The sequence below is a fragment of the Schistocerca americana genome, chromosome 6, assembly GCF_021461395.2.
Source record: "Schistocerca americana isolate TAMUIC-IGC-003095 chromosome 6, iqSchAmer2.1, whole genome shotgun sequence".
NCBI classification, from domain to species: Eukaryota; Metazoa; Arthropoda; class Insecta; order Orthoptera; family Acrididae; genus Schistocerca; species Schistocerca americana.
In genome coordinates, this window is record NC_060124.1 from 28,156,307 (window position 1) to 28,176,766 (window position 20,460).

The 20,460-nt window shown below is 39.2% G+C and overlaps 1 protein-coding gene across 2 annotated transcripts in view; it reads right to left on the bottom strand.

The window, feature by feature from the left end:
* Positions 1-20,460, bottom strand: part of LOC124619558 — a 128,118-nt gene that overhangs the window by 64,068 nt on the left and 43,590 nt on the right. For both annotated transcript variants that reach the window (XM_047146041.1, XM_047146040.1), the window contains exons 3-5: positions 18,042-18,174; positions 6,375-6,600; positions 3,632-3,775 (exon numbers count right to left, since the gene is read on the bottom strand). In XM_047146041.1, coding sequence (XP_047001997.1) covers positions 3,632-3,775; positions 6,375-6,600; positions 18,042-18,174 — 503 coding nt within the window. The remainder of the gene's footprint in view (positions 1-3,631; positions 3,776-6,374; positions 6,601-18,041; positions 18,175-20,460) is intronic.

Genomic DNA, 20,460 nt, shown 5'->3' on the forward strand with positions numbered 1-20,460 from the left:
TCTGACAGAATTACAATGTCATCGTCGAACCTCAAAGTTTTTATTTCTTCTCCATGGACTTTAATACCTACTCCAAATTTTTCTTTTGTTTCCTTTACTGCTTGCTCAATATACAGAATGAATAACATCGGGGAGAGGCTACAACCCTGTCTCACTCCCTTCCCAACCATTGCTTCCCCTTCATACCCTCGACTCTTATAACTGCCATCTTGTTTCTGTACAAATTGTAAATAGCCTTTTGCTCCCTGTATTTTACCCCTGCCACCTTCAGAATTTGAAAGAGAGTATTCCAGTCAACATTGTCAAAAGCTTTCTCTAAGTGTACAAATGCTAGAAACGTAGGTTTGCCTTTTCTTAATCTAGTTTCTAAGATAAGTCGTAGGGTCAGTATTGCCTCCCGTGTTCCAATATTTCTGCGGAATCCAAACTGATCTTCCCCAAGGTCGGCTTCTACCAGTTCTTCCATTCGTCTGTAAAGAATTCGTGTTAGTATTTTGCAGCCGTGACTTATTAAACTGATAGTTCGGTAATTTTCACATCTGTCAACACCTGCTTTCTTTGGGATTGGAATTATTATATTCTTCTTGAAGTCTGAGGGTATTTCACCTGTCTCATACATTTTGCTCACCAGATGGTAGACTTTTGCCAGGACTGGGTCTCCCAAGGCCGTCAGTAGTTCTAATGGAATGTTGTCTACTCTCGGGGCCTTGTTTCGACTCAGATCTTTCAGTGCTCTGTCAAACTCTTCATGCAGCATCATATCTCCCATTTCACCTTCATCTACATCCTCTTCCATTTCCATAATATTGTCCTCAAGTACATCACCCTTGTATAGACACACTATATACTCCTTCCACCTTTCTGCTTTCCCTTCTTTGCTTAGAACTGGGTTTCCATCTGAGCTCTTGATATTCATGCAAGTGGTTCTCTTTTCTTCAAAGGTCTTTTTAATTTTCCTGTAGGCAGTATCTATCTTACCCCTAGTGAGATAAGCCTCTACATCCTTACATTTGACCTCCAGCCATCCCTGCTTAGACGTTTTGCACTTCCTGTCGATCTCATTTTTGAGACGTTTATATTCCTTTTTGCCTGCTTCATTTACTGCATTTTGGTATTTTCTCCTTTCGTCAATTTAATTCAATATTTATTTTGTCACCCAATGATTTCTTTCTACTAGCCCTCGTCTTTTTACGTACTTGATCCTCTGCTGCCTTCACTACTTCATCCCTCAAAGCTACCCATTCTTCTTCTACTGTATTTCTTTCCCCCATTCTTGTCAATTGGTCCCTTATGCTCTCCCTGAAACTCTGTACAACCTCTGGTTCTTTCAATTTATCCAGGTCCCATCACCTTAAATTGCCACCTTTTTGCAGTTTTTTCAGTTTTAATCTACAGTTCATAACCAATAGATTGTGGTCAGTCCACATTGCCCCTGGAAATGTCTTACAATTTAAAATCTGATTCCTAAATCTCTGTCTCACCATTATATAATCTATCTGAAACCTTCTAGTATCTCCAGGGTTCTTCCATGTGTACAACCTTCTTTTATGATTCTTGAACCAAATGTTAGCTATGATTAAGTTGTGCTCTGTGCAAAATTCTACCAGGCAGCTTCCTCTTTCATTTCTTACCCCCAATCCATATTCACCTACTACGTTTCCTTCTCTTCCTTTTCCTACTATCGAATTCCAGTCACCCATCACTAATAAATTTTCGTTCCCTTCACTACCTGAATAATTTCTTTTATTTCATCATACATTTCTTCAATTTCTTCGTCATCTGCAGAGCTAGTTGGCATATAAACTTGTACTATTGTAGTAGGCGTGGACTTCGTGTCTATCTTGGCCACAATAATGCATTCACTACGCTATTTGTAGTAGCTTACCCACATTCCTATTTTTTTTATTCATTTTTAAACCTACTCCTGCATTACCCCTATTTGACTTTGTATTTACAACCCTGTATTCGCCTGACCAAAAGTCTTGTTCCTCCTGCCACCGAACTTCACTAATTCCCACTATATGTAACTTTAACCTATCCATTTCCCTTTTTAAATTTTCGAACCTACCTGCCCGGTTAAGGGATCTGACATTCCACGCTCCGATCCGTAGAATGCCAATTTTCTTTCTCCTGATAACGATGTCCTCCTGAGTAGTCCCCGCCGGACATCCGAATGGGGGACTATTTTACTTCCGGAGTATTTTACCCAAGAGGACGCCATCATTATTTATCCGTACAGTAAAGCTGCATGCCCTTAGGAAAAATTACAGCCATAGTTTCCCCTTGCTTTCAGCCGTTCGTAGTACCATTTACATATAAACAGCAAAAACAGTAAGCCGTATCAATTTGCAGGTGACATCAGCATCTTAATTACAGGAAGTAGCCAAGAAAACTTTGAAAATGACATTAAGATCTTCACAGATAAGATATTACAGTACTTTGATGAAGACAGTTTGATTATAAATCTGGAAAAAAACTGCTGCAATGGATATTTTCACTACCCAGAAAGGACACCCACTAATCCTCCTGTAGGAGTAAGTGGACAAAAAAAATTGAAAAACAGAGGGAGTACAAAATTTCTCAGTAAATGGATTCAACAACACACGAAATGGGATACACATGTGGACTATGTGAACAAAAAACTGAGCAAAACGTGTTTTGTAATTAGAGTAATAAACTGTATACCTTATGATAATCTCAGGACCATATATTTTGCTTGCATTCATTCAATATTGAAATATGGTGTGCTGTTTTGAGGAAATTGTGGAGTTAGTCAGAAATCATTTAGATTGCAGAAAAATATTGTTAGATTAATGGAAGGATTGGCCCTGAGATCAGGCAAACCATATTTAGGAAAAATAAAATACTACCATTTCCATGCATTTATATACTCGAACATGTAATTATTATACAAGAAAAACTAAACAGTAGCAGTCCAAGCATCACCCATAGTGAATCTGTACATAGCTACCACACATAAATAATGTACATGTACAACAGACGAACACAGCACTACTACAGAGAGGTACTCCACCCTGCCATCAAATTGTACAATACACTACCCAAATCCACAAAAATAATAATGGACTTAAACAAGTTCAAATCAACTGTGAAGGATTACTTGGTTGAGCACTGCTTCTATACAGTAAGGGAACACCTAGAAAAACAAAACTGCCTCACCAATTAACAGTTTTTTTTAAATGTTTAGTGTAAGAAAAATATTGTATAATTTTATCTTTCTTTGACATGGTGTCTGAAAAAAATGAGAAAAAATCAAGGAATGTATATTGCAATTAATGAATGGTCCAATATGTTTTGTACACTGTACAGTCCTAGATTCACAGGACCAATAAATAAATAAATACATGTATAACATGTCTAAACATTCTCCTTAATCACTTTCCTGTATCTATACATTTCAATTTCATATTTATTTATACCACATCACGTTTCATTTATTTTCCCAATTTCTGTCTACCTGCATCACACTTTACAACTGCATTACATATTTTATATCTGCAGCACAATAACATAACTAACAGTTTTTAGAGTGGGGCATAATGACGTGTCATACATAATTCCACTGCTAATGGAGTTCTATTTTTAAAAAAATTATGAATACAACACTCACAATGACAGCTGTTGTATCATGAGGTGGTTTCTTCACTGGCTGGTTCCACTTTAATTTCACTGTAACACTTGTGTTCTCACTGTTCTCGTGGATTGAGTTCATATTTGTGTTTACATCACAGGTAGCAACAACATGACACTTTGGCTGTAACAAATGCAATAAATCATTAAAAATCTGTATTTTGATGCCAACTGAAGAGAATCTTGACAGTTTTAGATCCAACAATTTGATGTTTAAGAAGCAAGGAATCAAGAGGTTTCTGCGCTTCTAATTGTTTTGCTTTTCTCTAAATACACATTAATGAATTCCCTGCAGTGGCAAACTATAATTTTGGTATGACAATAGCTTACAAGTTTGCACATAAGGGTAAAAGATCAGCACCATAAGAATTTACAATGCACTAACATTAGCTTCTATATGTTAAAAGTAATCGTGAGAAATTGGAAAAGCTCAACAATGACAAATTTATCTAAATCTGCCTTTCACCCATGTGAATCGATCTGTGTCTGACAGTTGGAATTTCTAAGCAAGAATGTCATATTTAATCAGTAAAATCACAGTTCAAAATTTTTCATTGCATGCCAATCACACAACCTTGTTTTCAGTCTCATGTATTTCTCTCACAGAGGTTCCTTTGACTCCTCTAGAATGTCTTATTTTATGGCTGTATGCTTTATCTGTAGTTTCTTTTATTGTTAGAATTCATCTGCCAGCCTGTGCAAAAATTAGCCTAAAGTGGTGCTTCTATAGTTTCGTTCTCTGACCATCCTAAACTCAATTCCAATGAAAAGATTTCTCATTTAGATCAATGAGCAAATTTGGTAAATTTCAAATTGTAAAAAGTCTCATTTATTAACTCACTGCAATAACGTTACATTTTGTACGTGAAGTGAGCTACAATTAACACAGGGTAATAGGCAGCACAAAGAAATATGTATGGCTTTTCAGTGATATTTACTGCCGCATGTTTTAGAAAGTAAGGAAGTTCATGGATGCGAGAAAAAACAAGGATGATCTACACTCAACATTCTTCAATGACACTGTCAATAGACTCAGTACAAGCTCTGACATGGGGAGGGGGAAAGGCACACGAACAGAGGTTGCACAAGGGACTGGAGAAGACCGATAAAGCTTTTCTTCATAGTTTTGGGACAACACATCAAATTTTGAAAACAAGATAGGCATTGTTGTGTTTTTCTACACAGAAAGAGAGATTAAACAGTTGCTACTTGAATTCAGGTATTTCAAGAACAGAAACCAGAAATGATGAATACCCACTTTAAAAGGATATCAGAAGTCCTCGGTGGAATGCAAATAATGGAAAGGTAAGCACTCACCATATAGTTGAGGCATTGAATGGTCAAGAGAGACATAAACAAGAAAGAAAACAATGAGCCTTTGTATTACATCCTCCTACGACTAACAAAAAAATGTATATGTATGGTTAATTTTTCTGTCCCCCTACAATTTCCAGTGCATCTGATCAAGATCTGCTTTAAACTAACATGTGAAGTGAAGTAGAAATCAATGTAAAGTGAAGTAGAAATTAGAAAATAAAGGAAAACTTAGTTTAGAAGAATTCACACTGGCAAACAGTGGGCAGAGCAGAAGAGGCAATGACCGTGGAGTCAGTACGTTCAGGAGAAGCCATCACCCTCCCCACATAAGCGGACGCTGTCGATTCAGCCATCAGGGCATCGCCCGATCGACTTACGTGTTTCTCAATTGTCACGTGATCAAAGGCCCTCGCCTACATTCCAAGAGCCAATGACCGACGTTAGGAAGATTCTTCGAGAAGCTTTTCAACATGACAGAAGAGGCAATGATCGTGAAGTCTTTCACCTGCAGTGAACTGAAGTAAATAAATACACGAGACGCAGTGGGCCCGACAGTAGTTTTCAGTTTCAGTACAGTTCAGTCGGTGCTGAAGACCGTCATGCAGGAAGAGACTACATCGCACACACAAGCACCAAGTCCGCCGCTGTAATGGAATAGCAAGCAGCAGCCTCACCGCCAGAAGACAGAAGTTAAAAGGTGTTTGAAGACTGATTTTTACGTACCCAGGTGACTTGTGAGGATGGAAAGGAGACGGCCTCACATCAGCAGTCACCTGTGAGCTGGTAATGAAGATCTGACAGCCGAAGACCGCAAGCTGGAGTGCGTTGTTCGAGTCCTGGACACTGGCCTTCCCTCGCCTCGCCGCTCCGCTGGCCGACGCACAACACTGACACACGCGGCCGCTTAGAGAAGAGAAACACTGGGACGCCACATCCAAGGTATCACCACCCGATTCAAGACTTCGTTCTCAATAATTAAACGGGCCACAGCACGACGCGCGTCTCCAGTCAACTGGGCGAGACGGCAACACGAGATACACACCGCCAGACGTAATCAGACGCCGCCGCTGCCGCAGCAGAAGGCTTTGTAAATGACACAGCTGCCGCTCTCCCAGCCAGAACAATCCAGTAAGGAAGCCATTGTACGAATCTTTCAATAAAAGTTACTTATGTAAAAATGCTGTTTTGTTCTACCTCATACCAGAGCCAAGGAAGAACCCACCCTGTCCACATGTTGTTAAGAGAGAAAAAGTAATTTATTTAGTGTTTCTCACTCTGACATAATGCTTTAGAATCAAATGCCCTTTGCAGTAATGCTCATCCTGACAACTGACTAGCATCAAAAGAAAACTCAGTTACACATTACAACAAAAATTGAACATAGGTTTATTTCTCCTTAAACTGACCTTGACATCTGGCATCCGTGCAATAGAGGTATGCTTATTTACAAGTGATGAAACATCTACATCAATTAGGTATTTGGATCCACACTGAGTTACTAGTGTTCGTGACCACCAGCCTTGTACCAACTCCACAGCATGCAACACAGGGTTACCCTTTGTCAGCACCCACAATTCGGGACGATCCACGTGATCTTTGCAATAATTTTTTGTGTACTTGCGCAACAGTAGCCTGAAATATCAAATTCTGGTTAGCTTTATAATGGCATTAGCAGCGCACACAGTTTCATTTAGTGTTAATGAGATTCAAAATAAATGATTAACAATACCAAAATAATTATTCATATTCAATGTTCACAATTCCCATAAGGCCGAAAAAATCAAAAAAATGTAGATTCAACATAAATTTATATTCCACCACAAAATGTGATTGTTTAGCTGATCCAATCTAAAATAATTGTGAGAGTATGATAAGTGGGAAGACTTTCACTAAATTCTTTACTGCAGAATGAAGAAAATACCACAAGCTATCATAACCATTTAGTGTACACATCTTTGCCAGACAATGGAAATACTGAATATGTATGATTCACAAAGTACATATGAGACAATTGAAATAAGATGTACAAATGAAAAATGTTTAGAGAAGTTGGGCTCCGCACTGCAGTTTGAGACATGAAATGACATATATTGTACAGAAAATGTTGCAGACAAATGGAGTAACTTTTATAACACTTTCTTTGCCCATTTTAAAGTAACATGTCCAGTTACTTTAAAAAAGAAATATACTCAAAACCGCATAAGACTTCCTTCAGAAGTAAAACAGCTGAAGAAGAAAATGTTTATTACTTGGCAAATATATGAAGAGTTCCAGGACACATCAACTAGAGACAACTACCACACATGTCGAAAAGCCTATAAACAAGCACTGAATGTATACACAAAGGAAACTATACAGCAAAAAATTGCTACCTCGAATAACATAAGCAAATCATTCTGGAACTGTGTAAATGAGAGAATCAGCAGAAAACCAAACCCTAGTGTCAACAATATCCAACTAACAACTGATAATGTAAATATTTCAGATCCATATTTGATCAGCAATGTTTTTAATACCCACTTTATAAATTCAGGTAACATGTGCGTGACCTCTGACACTGATGACTACAGAACTCCTTACCAGGTACAAAAATCAGTGTTTATGTATGAAACAGATACAACTGAAGTAGAGGGAATAATAAATAAAATGCATAACAAATTCTCTAGGGGATGGGGTGAAATCTCCTCCATTACATTAAAACGATGCAAACATTCACTCATACCTGTTCTGGTCCACCTCTTCAATGAAAGTTTGAATAAAGGTGTGTTTCCATCTGAATTAAGATATACAATAGTCAAGCCATTGCACAAAAAAGGTAGTATCGACAAAGTCGAAAACTACCGACCCATTAGCTTAATTCCAATCCTAAGCAAAGTATTAGAAAAGATTATTTCACTATGGTTAGAGAAACTTCCTTGTCAAAGAGAAAGTGCTACAAGAAACCCAACATGGTTTTAGGAAAGGCTATTCAACATCATCTGCCATATGTGATGTAGTACATACAATACTTATGAAATTAGATGAAAAAGAAAGGGAGGCATGTTTGTTCCTAGATTTATCGCATGCATTCAACACGGTATCTCATGAGCTGCTACTTGAGAAAATGGAAACTTATGGTATTAGAGGAATAGCCAAAAGTCTCATACAGTCATACTTACGAGACAGATATGAGGTCACACAAGTCACACACAAAGTGGGCAATGTTATTAAGAAGCACAGCTCCAGTCCAGCCATAGTAAAGTATAGTGTGCACCAAGGGTCAGTTTTGGGTCCTTTATTGGTCATACGATATGTTAATGATCTGCCCACAGAACACAACAGCAAGACACTTAACTATACGGATGACACAACCGCTGTTAACTGGGGAACCAATGAGAATGATTTGGCCAAAAATTGTTCTGACATCTTATTTGGATTGAAGAACTACTTCCAAAACAATGACTTACGCTTAAACATCATCAATAAAACAAATCTAATGGAATTACAAATACACCACGAACAAGATGAAATGCAATGGAGTGTTGTGTCTGATAATGGTTCAGAAATAAAATTGAAAGATAAAACTTCCTTGGCGTAATGTTAGATCAGCATCTCTCTTGAGAGCATCGTATCTATTTCTTATGCCAAAAACTTAGCAAATCAGTTTATGCAATGTGGATAATGTCAGTTTCTTAAATATGATCAAATGAGTATAATCTACTATGGTTTAGCGTATCCGTACCTCACATATGGAATTGAAGTATGGGGATGTGCTGCTGCCAAGCATGTAAATAGGGTATTCATCCTTCAAAAAAAGGCAGTTAGGATCATGTGTAAGCTTAGATATAATGAGTCTTGCAAAGAAATTTTTAAAATTAAGAAACTACTAACACTCCCATCACTATATATTTATAAAACTGTTCAGGTGATGCTAAAATACAAGCAGTACAATCATCTAAATAGAGAAATGCACATGTACAATACTAGGAGGGACAATGATTATCACCAGGAAAGAAATAATACAAAACGTGCAGACAAGAGTCCCTATTACGTGGGGATCAAATTTTATAACAAACTTCCAAAAAAATTAAAAAGCTTAAGTGGAAGCTGCCTTGAAATCGCCTTGAAGGAGTTCCTCAGCAATAAGTGTTTTATAGTATTAAGGAATTCCTCTCAGAGGGATAGAATACTTCCATTTGTATAAATAGTATTTACATGTACAAAAAAAATCGCAACATAATTTTTTTATCTGTTAGACCTATTTTATATAATTTTTTCCCACAATGTTTTAAGGGGAAATGATCAATATGTAAACTACCCAAAACAAATCCTTGTATTTGTCCATGGAGAATAAATAAATAAATCATTTTGCAATCCATATTTATCTCCTCTTGACTTTACTAGATGACAAATTAGAGTACACTGGAGCACCAAAGAAACTGCCATAGGCAGGCATATTGAAATACAGATAGGTGCAAACAGATAGAATATGGCACTGCAGTCAGCAACGCCTATACAAGACAACAAGTGTCTAGCACAGTTGTTAGATCAGTTACTGCTGCTACAATGGTAGGTTATCAAGAATTAGGCGAGCTGGAAAGTGGTGTTATAGTCCGCACACGAGCGATGGGACACAATCTGCGAGGTAGCGATGAAATGGGGATTTTTCCCGTACGATCATTTCACGAGTGTACCCTGAATATCAGGATATGGTAAAACATCAAATCTCTTACAACGCTGCGGCCGGAAAAAGATCCTGCAAGAACAGGACCAACAACGACTGAAGAGAATTGTTAAGTGTGACAAAATCACCTGCATCCATTCATGTGCATTGCGCATTCTGACGGACTTGGGCAATTCCAGCAGGACAATGTGACACCCCACACATCCAGGATTGCTGCAGAGAGGCTCCAGGAACATTCTTCTAAGTAAGATAAACTACTAACAGCAACAAATAGGCCACCACCAATGATTTTAATCTCTGCTTTGTGAATTGCATTAGGTACTCATTAAAAACTTTAGTTGGACTTATCTCTAGCATTAGCCAGCTTTTAATGCCTGCTTCAACGCTTTCTCTTGATACTTGCAGCTCTGGTTCTTTCACAACATAGCTAAAACAATTTACAGATATAATACTGATGTTTTCCAGGTGTACCCTCTTCTTATGTTTGACCTGCACCTTTTGAGACTGAACATCTGTTTTTATTTTTCCTAGACTCTCTAAACTAAAAAATGTCCAGTCCACTCCACAAAGACCCACTTCTTGTGTAGCTGGCTCCTTTGTGTAATGCACCACTGATCTACTAAGTGGATCCCACCATACCTCTATCATGTGGTACAAGTCAAGGAATCTGCAGGCTGTATGGTCACAGCCTCGAATCTGAGTCTCTGATTTAGACTTTCCATTCGACTCTGTACCAAATGTTAACAGTTGGTCCTGTCAACTGTGAGACAGATGGTGAGCTCCATCTTCATCTTGAGAGCAAGACAGTATGTCTTCACCATTTCAGACAGCCACCAGAAACTTGAGAGACTTCTGAGCCAAAAGACAGATGTTAGTACCAACTTGAGAGACAACTTCAATTGGCTGTACCCCATGCTTTTCATGGCCTCCAGAAGGGCCAGTGCCACATCTGGGATGACTCCCCCTGATATATACACAGAGTGCACATGAAGCTGCTTCCCCTTCTTGGTAGCCATATGCCTAACAGGTTCCAATACACATCTATATTGGAGTCTCAGCTACCAATAATCCCTTGGGTCCACACATCGAGTCCCCCACTGTGATGCCCCTTGGCAACAGCTCAAGCTGTGAGACAAAGCCAGCACAGTCTGGAGCTATGAGTGAAGGGTCACCTACATAGCTCACATTTGAACACAGCATTCAGCCTCTTTCCATACTAGAGATGGTGTAAATCTTCACTACACTAACACGTGAGAAATACAATGGAGAGCCAAAGAAACTGGTACATCTGCCCAATATTGTGCAGAACCCCCACTAGCATGCAGATGTGCCACAGCATGACATAGCATGAACTTGACTAGTGTCTGAAGTAGTACTGGAGGGAATTGACACCGTGAATCCCATATCGCTCCAATTGCACATGCCCCACCAGCTTGAACAGTCCCCTGCTGACATGCAGGGTCCATGGATTCATGAGGTTGTGTCTCCATACCCATACACATAAACATACATCCACTCAATACAATTTGAAATGAGACTCGTTCGACCACGCAATATGTTTCCAGTCATCAGCAGTTCTCATGCTGATGGGCCCAGGAGAGGCCTAAAACTTTGTGTCGTGCAGTCGTCAAGGGTACACGAGTGGGTCTTTGGCTCCAAACACCCATACTGATGATGTTTTGTTGAATGGTTCACATGCTGACACTTTTTGATGGCCCGGCATTTAATTCTATAGCAATTTGTGGAAGGGTTGCACTTGTGTCACATTGGACAGTTCTCTTCAATTGCTGTTGGTTCCATTCTTGGAGGATCTTTTTTCGGCCACAGCAATATTGGAGATTTGATGTTTTGCCAGATTCCTAATACTCATGGTACACTCGTGAAATGGTCATATAGGAAAATCCCCACTTCATCGTTACATCGGAGAATCTGTATCCCATTGCTTGTACACCAACTATAAAACCACTCTCAAACTCATTTAAATCTTGATAATCTTTCACTGTAGCAGCAGCAACCGATCTAACAACTGCACCAGACACTTGTTGTCTTATATAGGTGGTGTTGACTGCAGCACTGTATTCTGCTGTTTACATATCTCTGTATTTGAATACGCATGCCTATACCAGTTTCTTTGGCACTTCAGTGTATAAGAATCGAACTACAAAAGCACACAGACAAAATTAAATAAGTACATCACTTCTAGCTAGAAGCCAGTAATATAATGAAAAACAGACTATGTGCTCTCCTGCTGTTAGAGCAAAGGCTGGTCCCTGAGTCAATTGAGATTCCAAGTTGTTCTGTAAGTCTTTTACAATTATTCAAAAAGATTCCAGTCACCCAATTTTTCTCCTCCAAATATGAAGAAATGTTGTCAACTCACACCTACAAAGGGAGAAATGACCATCACATGGAAACATTTACATATTCATTCTTCCTATGTTTTATTAGAGAGTGGAACAGTCGAGGAATAGTCTGAAAATTGTTCTGCAAACCCTGTGCGAAGCACTTAGATGTGAAAGGCTGCATAGTGATGTAAATGTATACATCACAGGATACTGTATGAATTTAGTAAAAGAAACCAAGTCATTCTTCATAAGCAAACTTACTGTGATTACATGCTATGGATATATATTAGCAGCTTTTTTAACCCTTGAGTGGTTGTGTCGATTTTAACAAGAGCGGGCATGTGGCATACTTTGTACACATGTAAAGAATAGTTGTCTATGGTACCATGTTAAACATGTATGAGCAAAATCACAGTTTACTCTTAGTTTAATTAAACAACAATAAAATGAACTTATATGAGTTGAATCACTGCTTTATTAAACAACAATAAAATAACTTTCATCACTCTGCTGCCATGTAGAGTGTTACCACACAGTATCGACCCACTCAAAGCATTAAACAGCGCTGCTGCATCAGATCCCAGCCAAATGCCTGTTCGATTACTATCTCTTAGACAACTGCCTCATTGTGTGATTGTGCTGCCAGCTCAGAACGTGGGGAATTTTCATGCACGGATCATAAATGTTTTCTCATCTAACTTGCTATTTATTTTATATTACTGCTGCTCACCTGGATGTATGACAACACAACTTATCACAGTGTTAACTGAAACAATAATGAAGGAATAGGTATGGGCTTGCAATTGTAAAACAACAGAATGACACAAGGCACTGTTATTTGTGATTGGCACACTTTATACATGGGCCCACCCGCTTGAGAGTCAAAGAATGTATGGCAGTACCAATTTTCAGGAGTGCCTCCCAGCACGGTTATTCCAAAATCGACCAACAGACCTAACATCAACCAGTAGGAGAAATGGTAGGGGATTTGTTCCACAAGAGTCTACTAGACCTCGCAGAGGTAAACACAGCGAGCAAACAGTGATTCTCCACCACACACGAATTTCAACTGTGACTGCTTGCAGTTCAGTAGCAGGTGGAAAGCGGAAGAGTTGTGTGAATTATTGACAAACAAAGCGACCTCTACCTAGGCCCTTTCCCCAATCAGGTCATCATCATGACAGAGCATATAGCGCCACAGTGCGACAGTACAGGGGCATCAGATGCTTTAAAATGAGTTTCCTACAAACACAAGCACAGGGGGTATTCCTGTGCTAGGAGTTTCAGCTCCTCCTCATGTGTCCTGAACCCTTTAATATTCCACTGTAGAAAGGGAACCATCTATCATGGGAGTAGCACTTTCATCCTGACTTTCAACTGCAGAGGGGAGCCCACAATGGGTGGAGGCTCAGTCTCAGGGTGAGATGATACAGACATCGTGGGACTATGTACTTCCATCTCCATCATTGGGTGATTTTTCACCTTCGACCCTGATTTTTTGGTCTGAGGAGGCTTCAGACCTACAACTGCGAGAGTAGTAGTGGCAGCACTGGATGGTGGACCAGACAATCTTTGAAGGGGCAGGGAGTCGTGCAATGTTAGCAACCACAGCCATTTCTGAAGTTCTCGATGGAGGGATAGGCTTCAAAATAACTGCAGCAGCACAAGTGCATTGACAAACACTAGCAACCTCTGTTGTGTAGCAACATCAGCTTTCTGCAATGGCTGTTAAGGAACTAAAGCAAAGGAGGTGGCAAATGTTGGGGGCAGCATGGCCTTATACATCTTTTTGGCTCACCATAGGGATGCACTTCATAGTCGTAAGGTCTTGTATCTTCCATCCTTCAAGACATACGTTGCAATCCTGACTCCAAATAGAGTGAGCCCCACACACTTCAAAAGACATGAACAAATGACTCCTCCTGGACTGCCTACTCACATTTACCACAAGTGGCTTCTCTATGACACCCAAGAGCAGTATGACCAGAGCACTGGTTTATTTGAAACAGTATATTGGGTTGGGGACATAAGGCCACATGCTTAAAGGAAGGAAACCTGCCTTATGCTCAGGAAGTTCAGTAGCATGAACGTCAGGCTAAAGGAGTCGGATTTTAAAAGATCCTCATCCACCCTCTTCATGATGTTTTACACATTGACTGTACCTTCTGGAGTTCACTCATCTCAGTTCCCCTTTGGGAATGTTCATTACATCCCTGCACATCACAACACCTTTGCTGTAATTAAAGGTGGTGTGTACCTAAGTTTTGATGGTGTAATCCCAAGGCGTTGAGCTTTCTGAAGGTTCTTAACTTCTTGGGAACTAAAACTTTCTGCCAACAGTGCCCCATTATGGAACTGCCTGACTGATTTTAAGTGCCAGCAATGCTCTCTCAGCCTTTTTGAATATAGAAAGGTGACACTTTCTTGAAGCTATCCTCTTTCTTTTACACTATTAAAAACACATTCTGATTACCAGCACGAGTTCTGTTACAACAGACAATACATTGGAAAAAACTCTTGAGTTAGGAGGTCTGGCTACAAGAACCCTCGTGTTTGGTTGAATGTTAGTATCTATCAGCAGCCCACCCTCTCCGCTGGGAAGAGAAGATAATTTTGAGGATTCCATCTTGGTCCCACGAGTAGCTGGGGGAATAAAGGTCCACCTAGACACAGCCCTGTGTGCCTAGATAAGCCTTTTACAACTGAGGTGCAGCAGATTCCCCAGAGGCTGCTTGCTAAAAACTGTTTCACCTCAACAGCCATACAGCTCATCAACACGCAGCTCACCTTGAGACTGAAGGTTTTTTTGTAGAGGTTTTTACCATCCTTGTGATCCAGTTGGTGAAGCCAATATCTCTAGTGGGAGAGAGGACTGGCGACACCATTCTACAGCTCAGGAACCCTGGGGTCAATATAATACTGCCGATTCAAAAGCTGATGTGATATATGCTAACGTAAATAACCACTGGGTACGATTAAATATAAATTTTCTTAAATTGAAAGTTAGTCCTCAAACTCCAAATGATGGTTTGCTTGGTTGCTTTCTTGTATATATGCATTCTGTTGTACGCACTGTTTTTGTCACTGTTGTCACAAGACATGCTTTCCATCTTTAAGCAAATCTTGGGATACATTCAATATTTTTTGAGGATTAGAAAGACAGAATTTCCACAGAAATTTCTCAATGAGCTTACATTTTTTTTATCCATCTTGTCCCATTATTAATCAAACTGGAAATAACTATGGGTTCTTAAATATTTCTGTAATAGATCGGGTAGAAAAGTTGTCCGGTAGAAAAGTTGTCCCGTAGAAAAGTTGTCCCGTAGAAAAGTTGTCCGGTAGAAAAGTTGTCCCGTAGAAAAGTTGTCCCGTAGAAAAGTTGTCCCGTAGAAAAGTTGTCCCGTAGAAAAGTTGTCCCGTAGAAAAGTTGTCCCGTAGAAAAGTTGTCCCGTAGAAAAGTTGTCCAGTAGAAAAGTTGTCCAGTAGAAAAGTTGTCCAGTAGAAAAGTTGTCCAGTAGAAAAGTTGTCCAGTAGAAAAGTTGTCCAGTAGAAAAGTTGTCCAGTAGAAAAGTTGTCCAGTAGAAAAGTTGTCCAGTAGAAAAGTTGTCCAGTAGAAAAGTTGTCCAGTAGAAAAGTTGTCCAGTAGAAAAGTTGTCCAGTAGAAAAGTTGTCCAGTAGAAAAGTTGTCCAGTAGAAAAGTTGTCCAGTAGAAAAGTTGTCCAGTAGAAAAGTTGTCCAGTAGAAAAGTTGTCCAGTAGAAAAGTTGTCCAGTAGAAAAGTTGTCCAGTAGAAAAGTTGTCCAGTAGAAAAGTTGTCCAGTAGAAAAGTTGTCCAGTAGAAAAGTTGTCCAGTAGAAAAGTTGTCCAGTAGAAAAGTTGTCCAGTAGAAAAGTTGTCCAGTAGAAAAGTTGTCCAGTAGAAAAGTTGTCCAGTAGAAAAGTTGTCCAGTAGAAAAGTTGTCCAGTAGAAAAGTTGTCCAGTAGAAAAGTTGTCCAGTAGAAAAGTTGTCCAGTAGAAAAGTTGTCCAGTAGAAAAGTTGTCCAGTAGAAAAGTTGTCCAGTAGAAAAGTTGTCCAGTAGAAAAGTTGTCCAGTAGAAAAGTTGTCCAGTAGAAAAGTTGTCCAGTAGAAAAGTTGTCCAGTAGAAAAGTTGTCCAGTAGAAAAGTTGTCCAGTAGAAAAGTTGTCCAGTAGAAAAGTTGTCCAGTAGAAAAGTTGTCCAGTAGAAAAGTTGTCCAGTAGAAAAGTTGTCCAGTAGAAAAGTTGTCCAGTAGAAAAGTTGTCCAGTAGAAAAGTTGTCCAGTAGAAAAGTTGTCCAGTAGAAAAGTTGTCCAGTAGAAAAGTTGTCCAGTAGAAAAGTTGTCCAGTAGAAAAGTTGTCCAGTAGAAAAGTTGTCCAGTAGAAAAGTTGTCCAGTAGAAAAGTTGTCCAGTAGAAAAGTTGTCCAGTAGAAAAGTTGTCCAGTAGAAAAGTTGTCCAGTAGAAAAGTTGTCCAGTAGAAAAGTTGTCCAGTAGAAAAGTTGTCCAGTAGAAAAGTTGTCCAGTAGAAAAGTTGTCCAGTAGAAAAGTTGTCCAGTAGAAAAGTTGTCCAGTAGAAAAGTTGTCCAGTAGAAAAGTTGTCCAGTAGAAAAGTTGTCCAGTAGAAAAGTTGTCCAGTAGAAAAGTTGTCCAGTAGAAAAGTTGTCCAGTAGAAAAGTTGTCCAGTAGAAAAGTTGTCCAGTAGAAAAGTTGTCCAGTAGAAAAGCTGTCCAGTAGAAAAGTTGTCCAGTAGAAAAGCTGTCCAGTAGAAAAGCTGTCCAGTAGAAAAGCTGTCCAGTAGAAAAGTTGTCCAGTAGAAAAGTTGTCCAGTAGAAAAGTTGTCCAGTAGAAAAGTTGTCCAGTAGAAAAGTTGTCCAGTAGAAAAGTTGTCCAGTAGAAAAGTTGTCCAGTAGAAAAGTTGTCCAGTAGAAAAGTTGTCCAGTAGAAAAGTTGTCTCGGTGTAAAGACCACAATACAGCATAGCTGGAAGTGAGTGACAGAGGATGGATTGCATTTATGATTAGAGACTACTGGACAGGACAAGCATTTTTCCAGTCTTGCATGGCAGTTGCACTATTGGTAGAGCTGTGAAAGAAAGGTCACTTTGAAGGCAGATCAGGCATAGTTGGCTTGCCAGCATCCAGGCAAATCCAACAAGCATACCCTTCACGCAGCACAAAATAGTACAAAACAGCACACTTTACATCCACCATTACGTAGTAATTGCTAACCTCCTGCACACTGCATACTTACTACAACCAAGTTCATAACACTTAATTTTAAAATATCCCTTACAATTCTTTTTTATGTTATATTCTGCTCACGCGTCTCTATTTTCACTCTGTAACACCTAGGTATGCAGCAAAGTTGTGTGTGTATCAGCGTTACAGTCCCTATGTAGCTGCTGACTGCTAGTAATAAACCAAATATATGCTTCTCTTCCACACAGCAATAATCTCTCGGACTCTCGGCATTTCAGCTTCTGTGGTTCCACATCCTTCCCACAGACAAAGCTAGTATCACACTTTGAACACCCTGCCCTAATGTTTGATAATCTGTATAGTATAGGTGCATTACTTTTGTTCAGCATGAAATGAGGCAGGTAACTTTTTAATGACCACACTGTCAATTTTTCTGGTTTTATTTTCATTGCAAACACACTTGCTTCTATATCACATCAGCTAAGAATGTGGTACAATGCCTCCCTTAACACATTACTTAGTTATAATATAATAAAGAATAATAATGAGCAAACACCATTTGTAGATACAGCAGACCACTCACTGTGCTTGTTTTAGTGTTGCATTTCGGTTCTTCCAAGTTGATTACAAAAATATATTTTACCTCCAGTTTCTGGTCATTTTTGAAAATGTAATGCCTGTCAATTCGGTGGTAAAATTTATCCAACCTGCTCTATTTATGAGTCAAATTCAGAAACGACAAGTGAAGCTAATTAAAGTTCTTTCTATGCATCTTGCATCCTGAAGCTACTGTACAACAGACACACTGTACTACACAAACTACTACACTGTACAACCAAGAAAGTATGTACCTCGCTTCTTGTTGAGCTAGTGGACAATAATCAGCCTCCTCACCCAGCCAGTTTTCACAAGTGTGCAATGGTTTACTTTCTTCATCAACAGCAAATGAACATTTCAATGGCGATCCTGTGATATCCAATCCACCTGAAATGATTTTTGAAACCTTTGTATAATTTAACATTAGTAAGATACTTAACAAAATTTCAGTTTTCTGAAGCAATGTCATAATATAGAACAAAAAAACAATGCCTAATCACACATGCTAAAGGACTCACCTGACACTATCCACTAACAACTGCCTGACTTCCCATTACAAAGCAGAAAAATCATGTATTAGAGCATCCATGTAGAAACTCAGTTATTGATCCCAGATACTTAATGCATTCAGCAAACATTTGCAATTATACTAGATGATATGAAAGACACACATATTGAATTAAATACATCATATCAATGGATTATGGGGATGGAGCCTACACACAGCAAGGACAAAGTTTTATAGTTGTCCAATTACCACAGACTGGTGGTGAACAGTACAGCAATCACTTCTAAAGCACACATTAATTCACAAAGTCAAGTATCTGACAAATTGTGGACAGCAAGAAGACTAATCAGGGGGAGCTTGCTGGCACAAGTGAAATGGGAACTTTAATTTTATTTAAGCACGTGTGATTTGTCGGAGACAATGCTATAACTATTCTGGAAAATCTGAAGTATATAGCAGTGAATGAATACTATCAGCTGTGAAAAAGTAAAGAAAACAGCCATTGCACTGGCTGAGATTGATGTGAAAGTAGTTTTTATGCAATAAACCACAAAGTCTAGAGAATAGTAGCAGTTGTTGTCTGAATAATATCATGCTGTTTTCCATCTCAGTTCTTAAATAGTGCACAATCACAATCTCTGCTGCATAAATGATTAGAAAAAATTATGGTTATACACATCTAATAAGCTTATTCCTATCTATTTCACTGGACGAGTTGGAAAAGAGTCCTGGTGCCTCACAAAATCTTGAAAAATGTACTGCACTACATTCATCCAGACACTGATCACAACAGAGTGCAGGTCTCCAATACCCCACCCCACCCCTCCCATCCCCCTCAGAACTAAAATTATCTGTAAGGAGGAAATTACCATTGTTTTGAACACTGGAATGTTAATGACACTGCGTTCTTGAATATTTCAGGATTCATAAATCATACTTTTTTTTTCTTTTTGTCAGTGTGTAGAAACAGAACTAATGGGATATTGAACAAATCACAATCAAATGAAATAAAAGAAACGTGTGCTTTGTACACAATAGTAGGTAGGTGATGAATGATTATTTTGAGGTAGTGTCATTGCTGAATATGAACATATGCATTTTGTGAAATGAGTAATGAAGTTAAAAAAAACTGACATTGTAATGGTGACTCATGGAAATAGTCTAATGAGCCAAAACATGACACCTGATTAATAGCACGTTGCTCCACCTTTGGAATACTATACAGCAGCAGGTCTATATTGCATGAATTCAACAAGTTCTTGGTAGGCTTTCAGAGGTATGTGACACCAGATATCTATGCATAGATCATCCAATTCTCATAAATTATGGGCCATTAGTTCGTGGGTGTGTAGCTGGTGCCTGACAGCATACCAGGTGTGTTCAATCAGGTTCAGATCATGTGAAGGCATCATTCAGTCCAAGACAGAAATGGAAGTTCATTGTCATGCCCCTCGAATCACTGCAGCACAATTCTGAAGATGTGATATCAACAGTTATCCTTCTGGAGATGCCATCACTGTTAGGGAAGGCATGAAGAAAGAATGGACTTAGGGGTCTGCAATAATCTTCGTTTAGTCCACAGCATTCGCGGTGCCTTCCATTACCACCAAATGTCCCACGGAAGCCCATGTGAATGTCCCCCATAGCACAATACTGGCCCCACTGCCCTGCATCTATGGCATGGTTCATGTTCAGCAGCTGTTCATCTAGATCCATACATGACCACCAACCTGGCATAAAGAGAAAGTGATTCATCCAACAAGACAACATAGATCCACAGTCCACTCTCAATGATCCCATGCCCACTGCAATCACAATTGACGGCGTTGTTAGGTCAACATGGAAAGACACAGGGATTGTTTGCTGTAGAGTCCCATGTTCAACAATGTGCTCCAAAACACTTGTACCTTCACCAGCATTATAGAACCCATGCAGGATACAGTGGCCAATGCACAGTTGCCAGTTTTCATATAAAGTGCTCGACGAGTTCATTTGTTTGTTTGCCCCCTTTCACCCCTTCGGCGATGATGGATCTAAAGTGCAACTGTGCAATCTTTCTCAAACTATTTTACAAAAACTATTCAGTAAAAAATTCATTTTTGGATTACTTATAGTTTTAAATGTCATCTTCATGATGACGTGCCCATCATTTCATTAATGGCCTT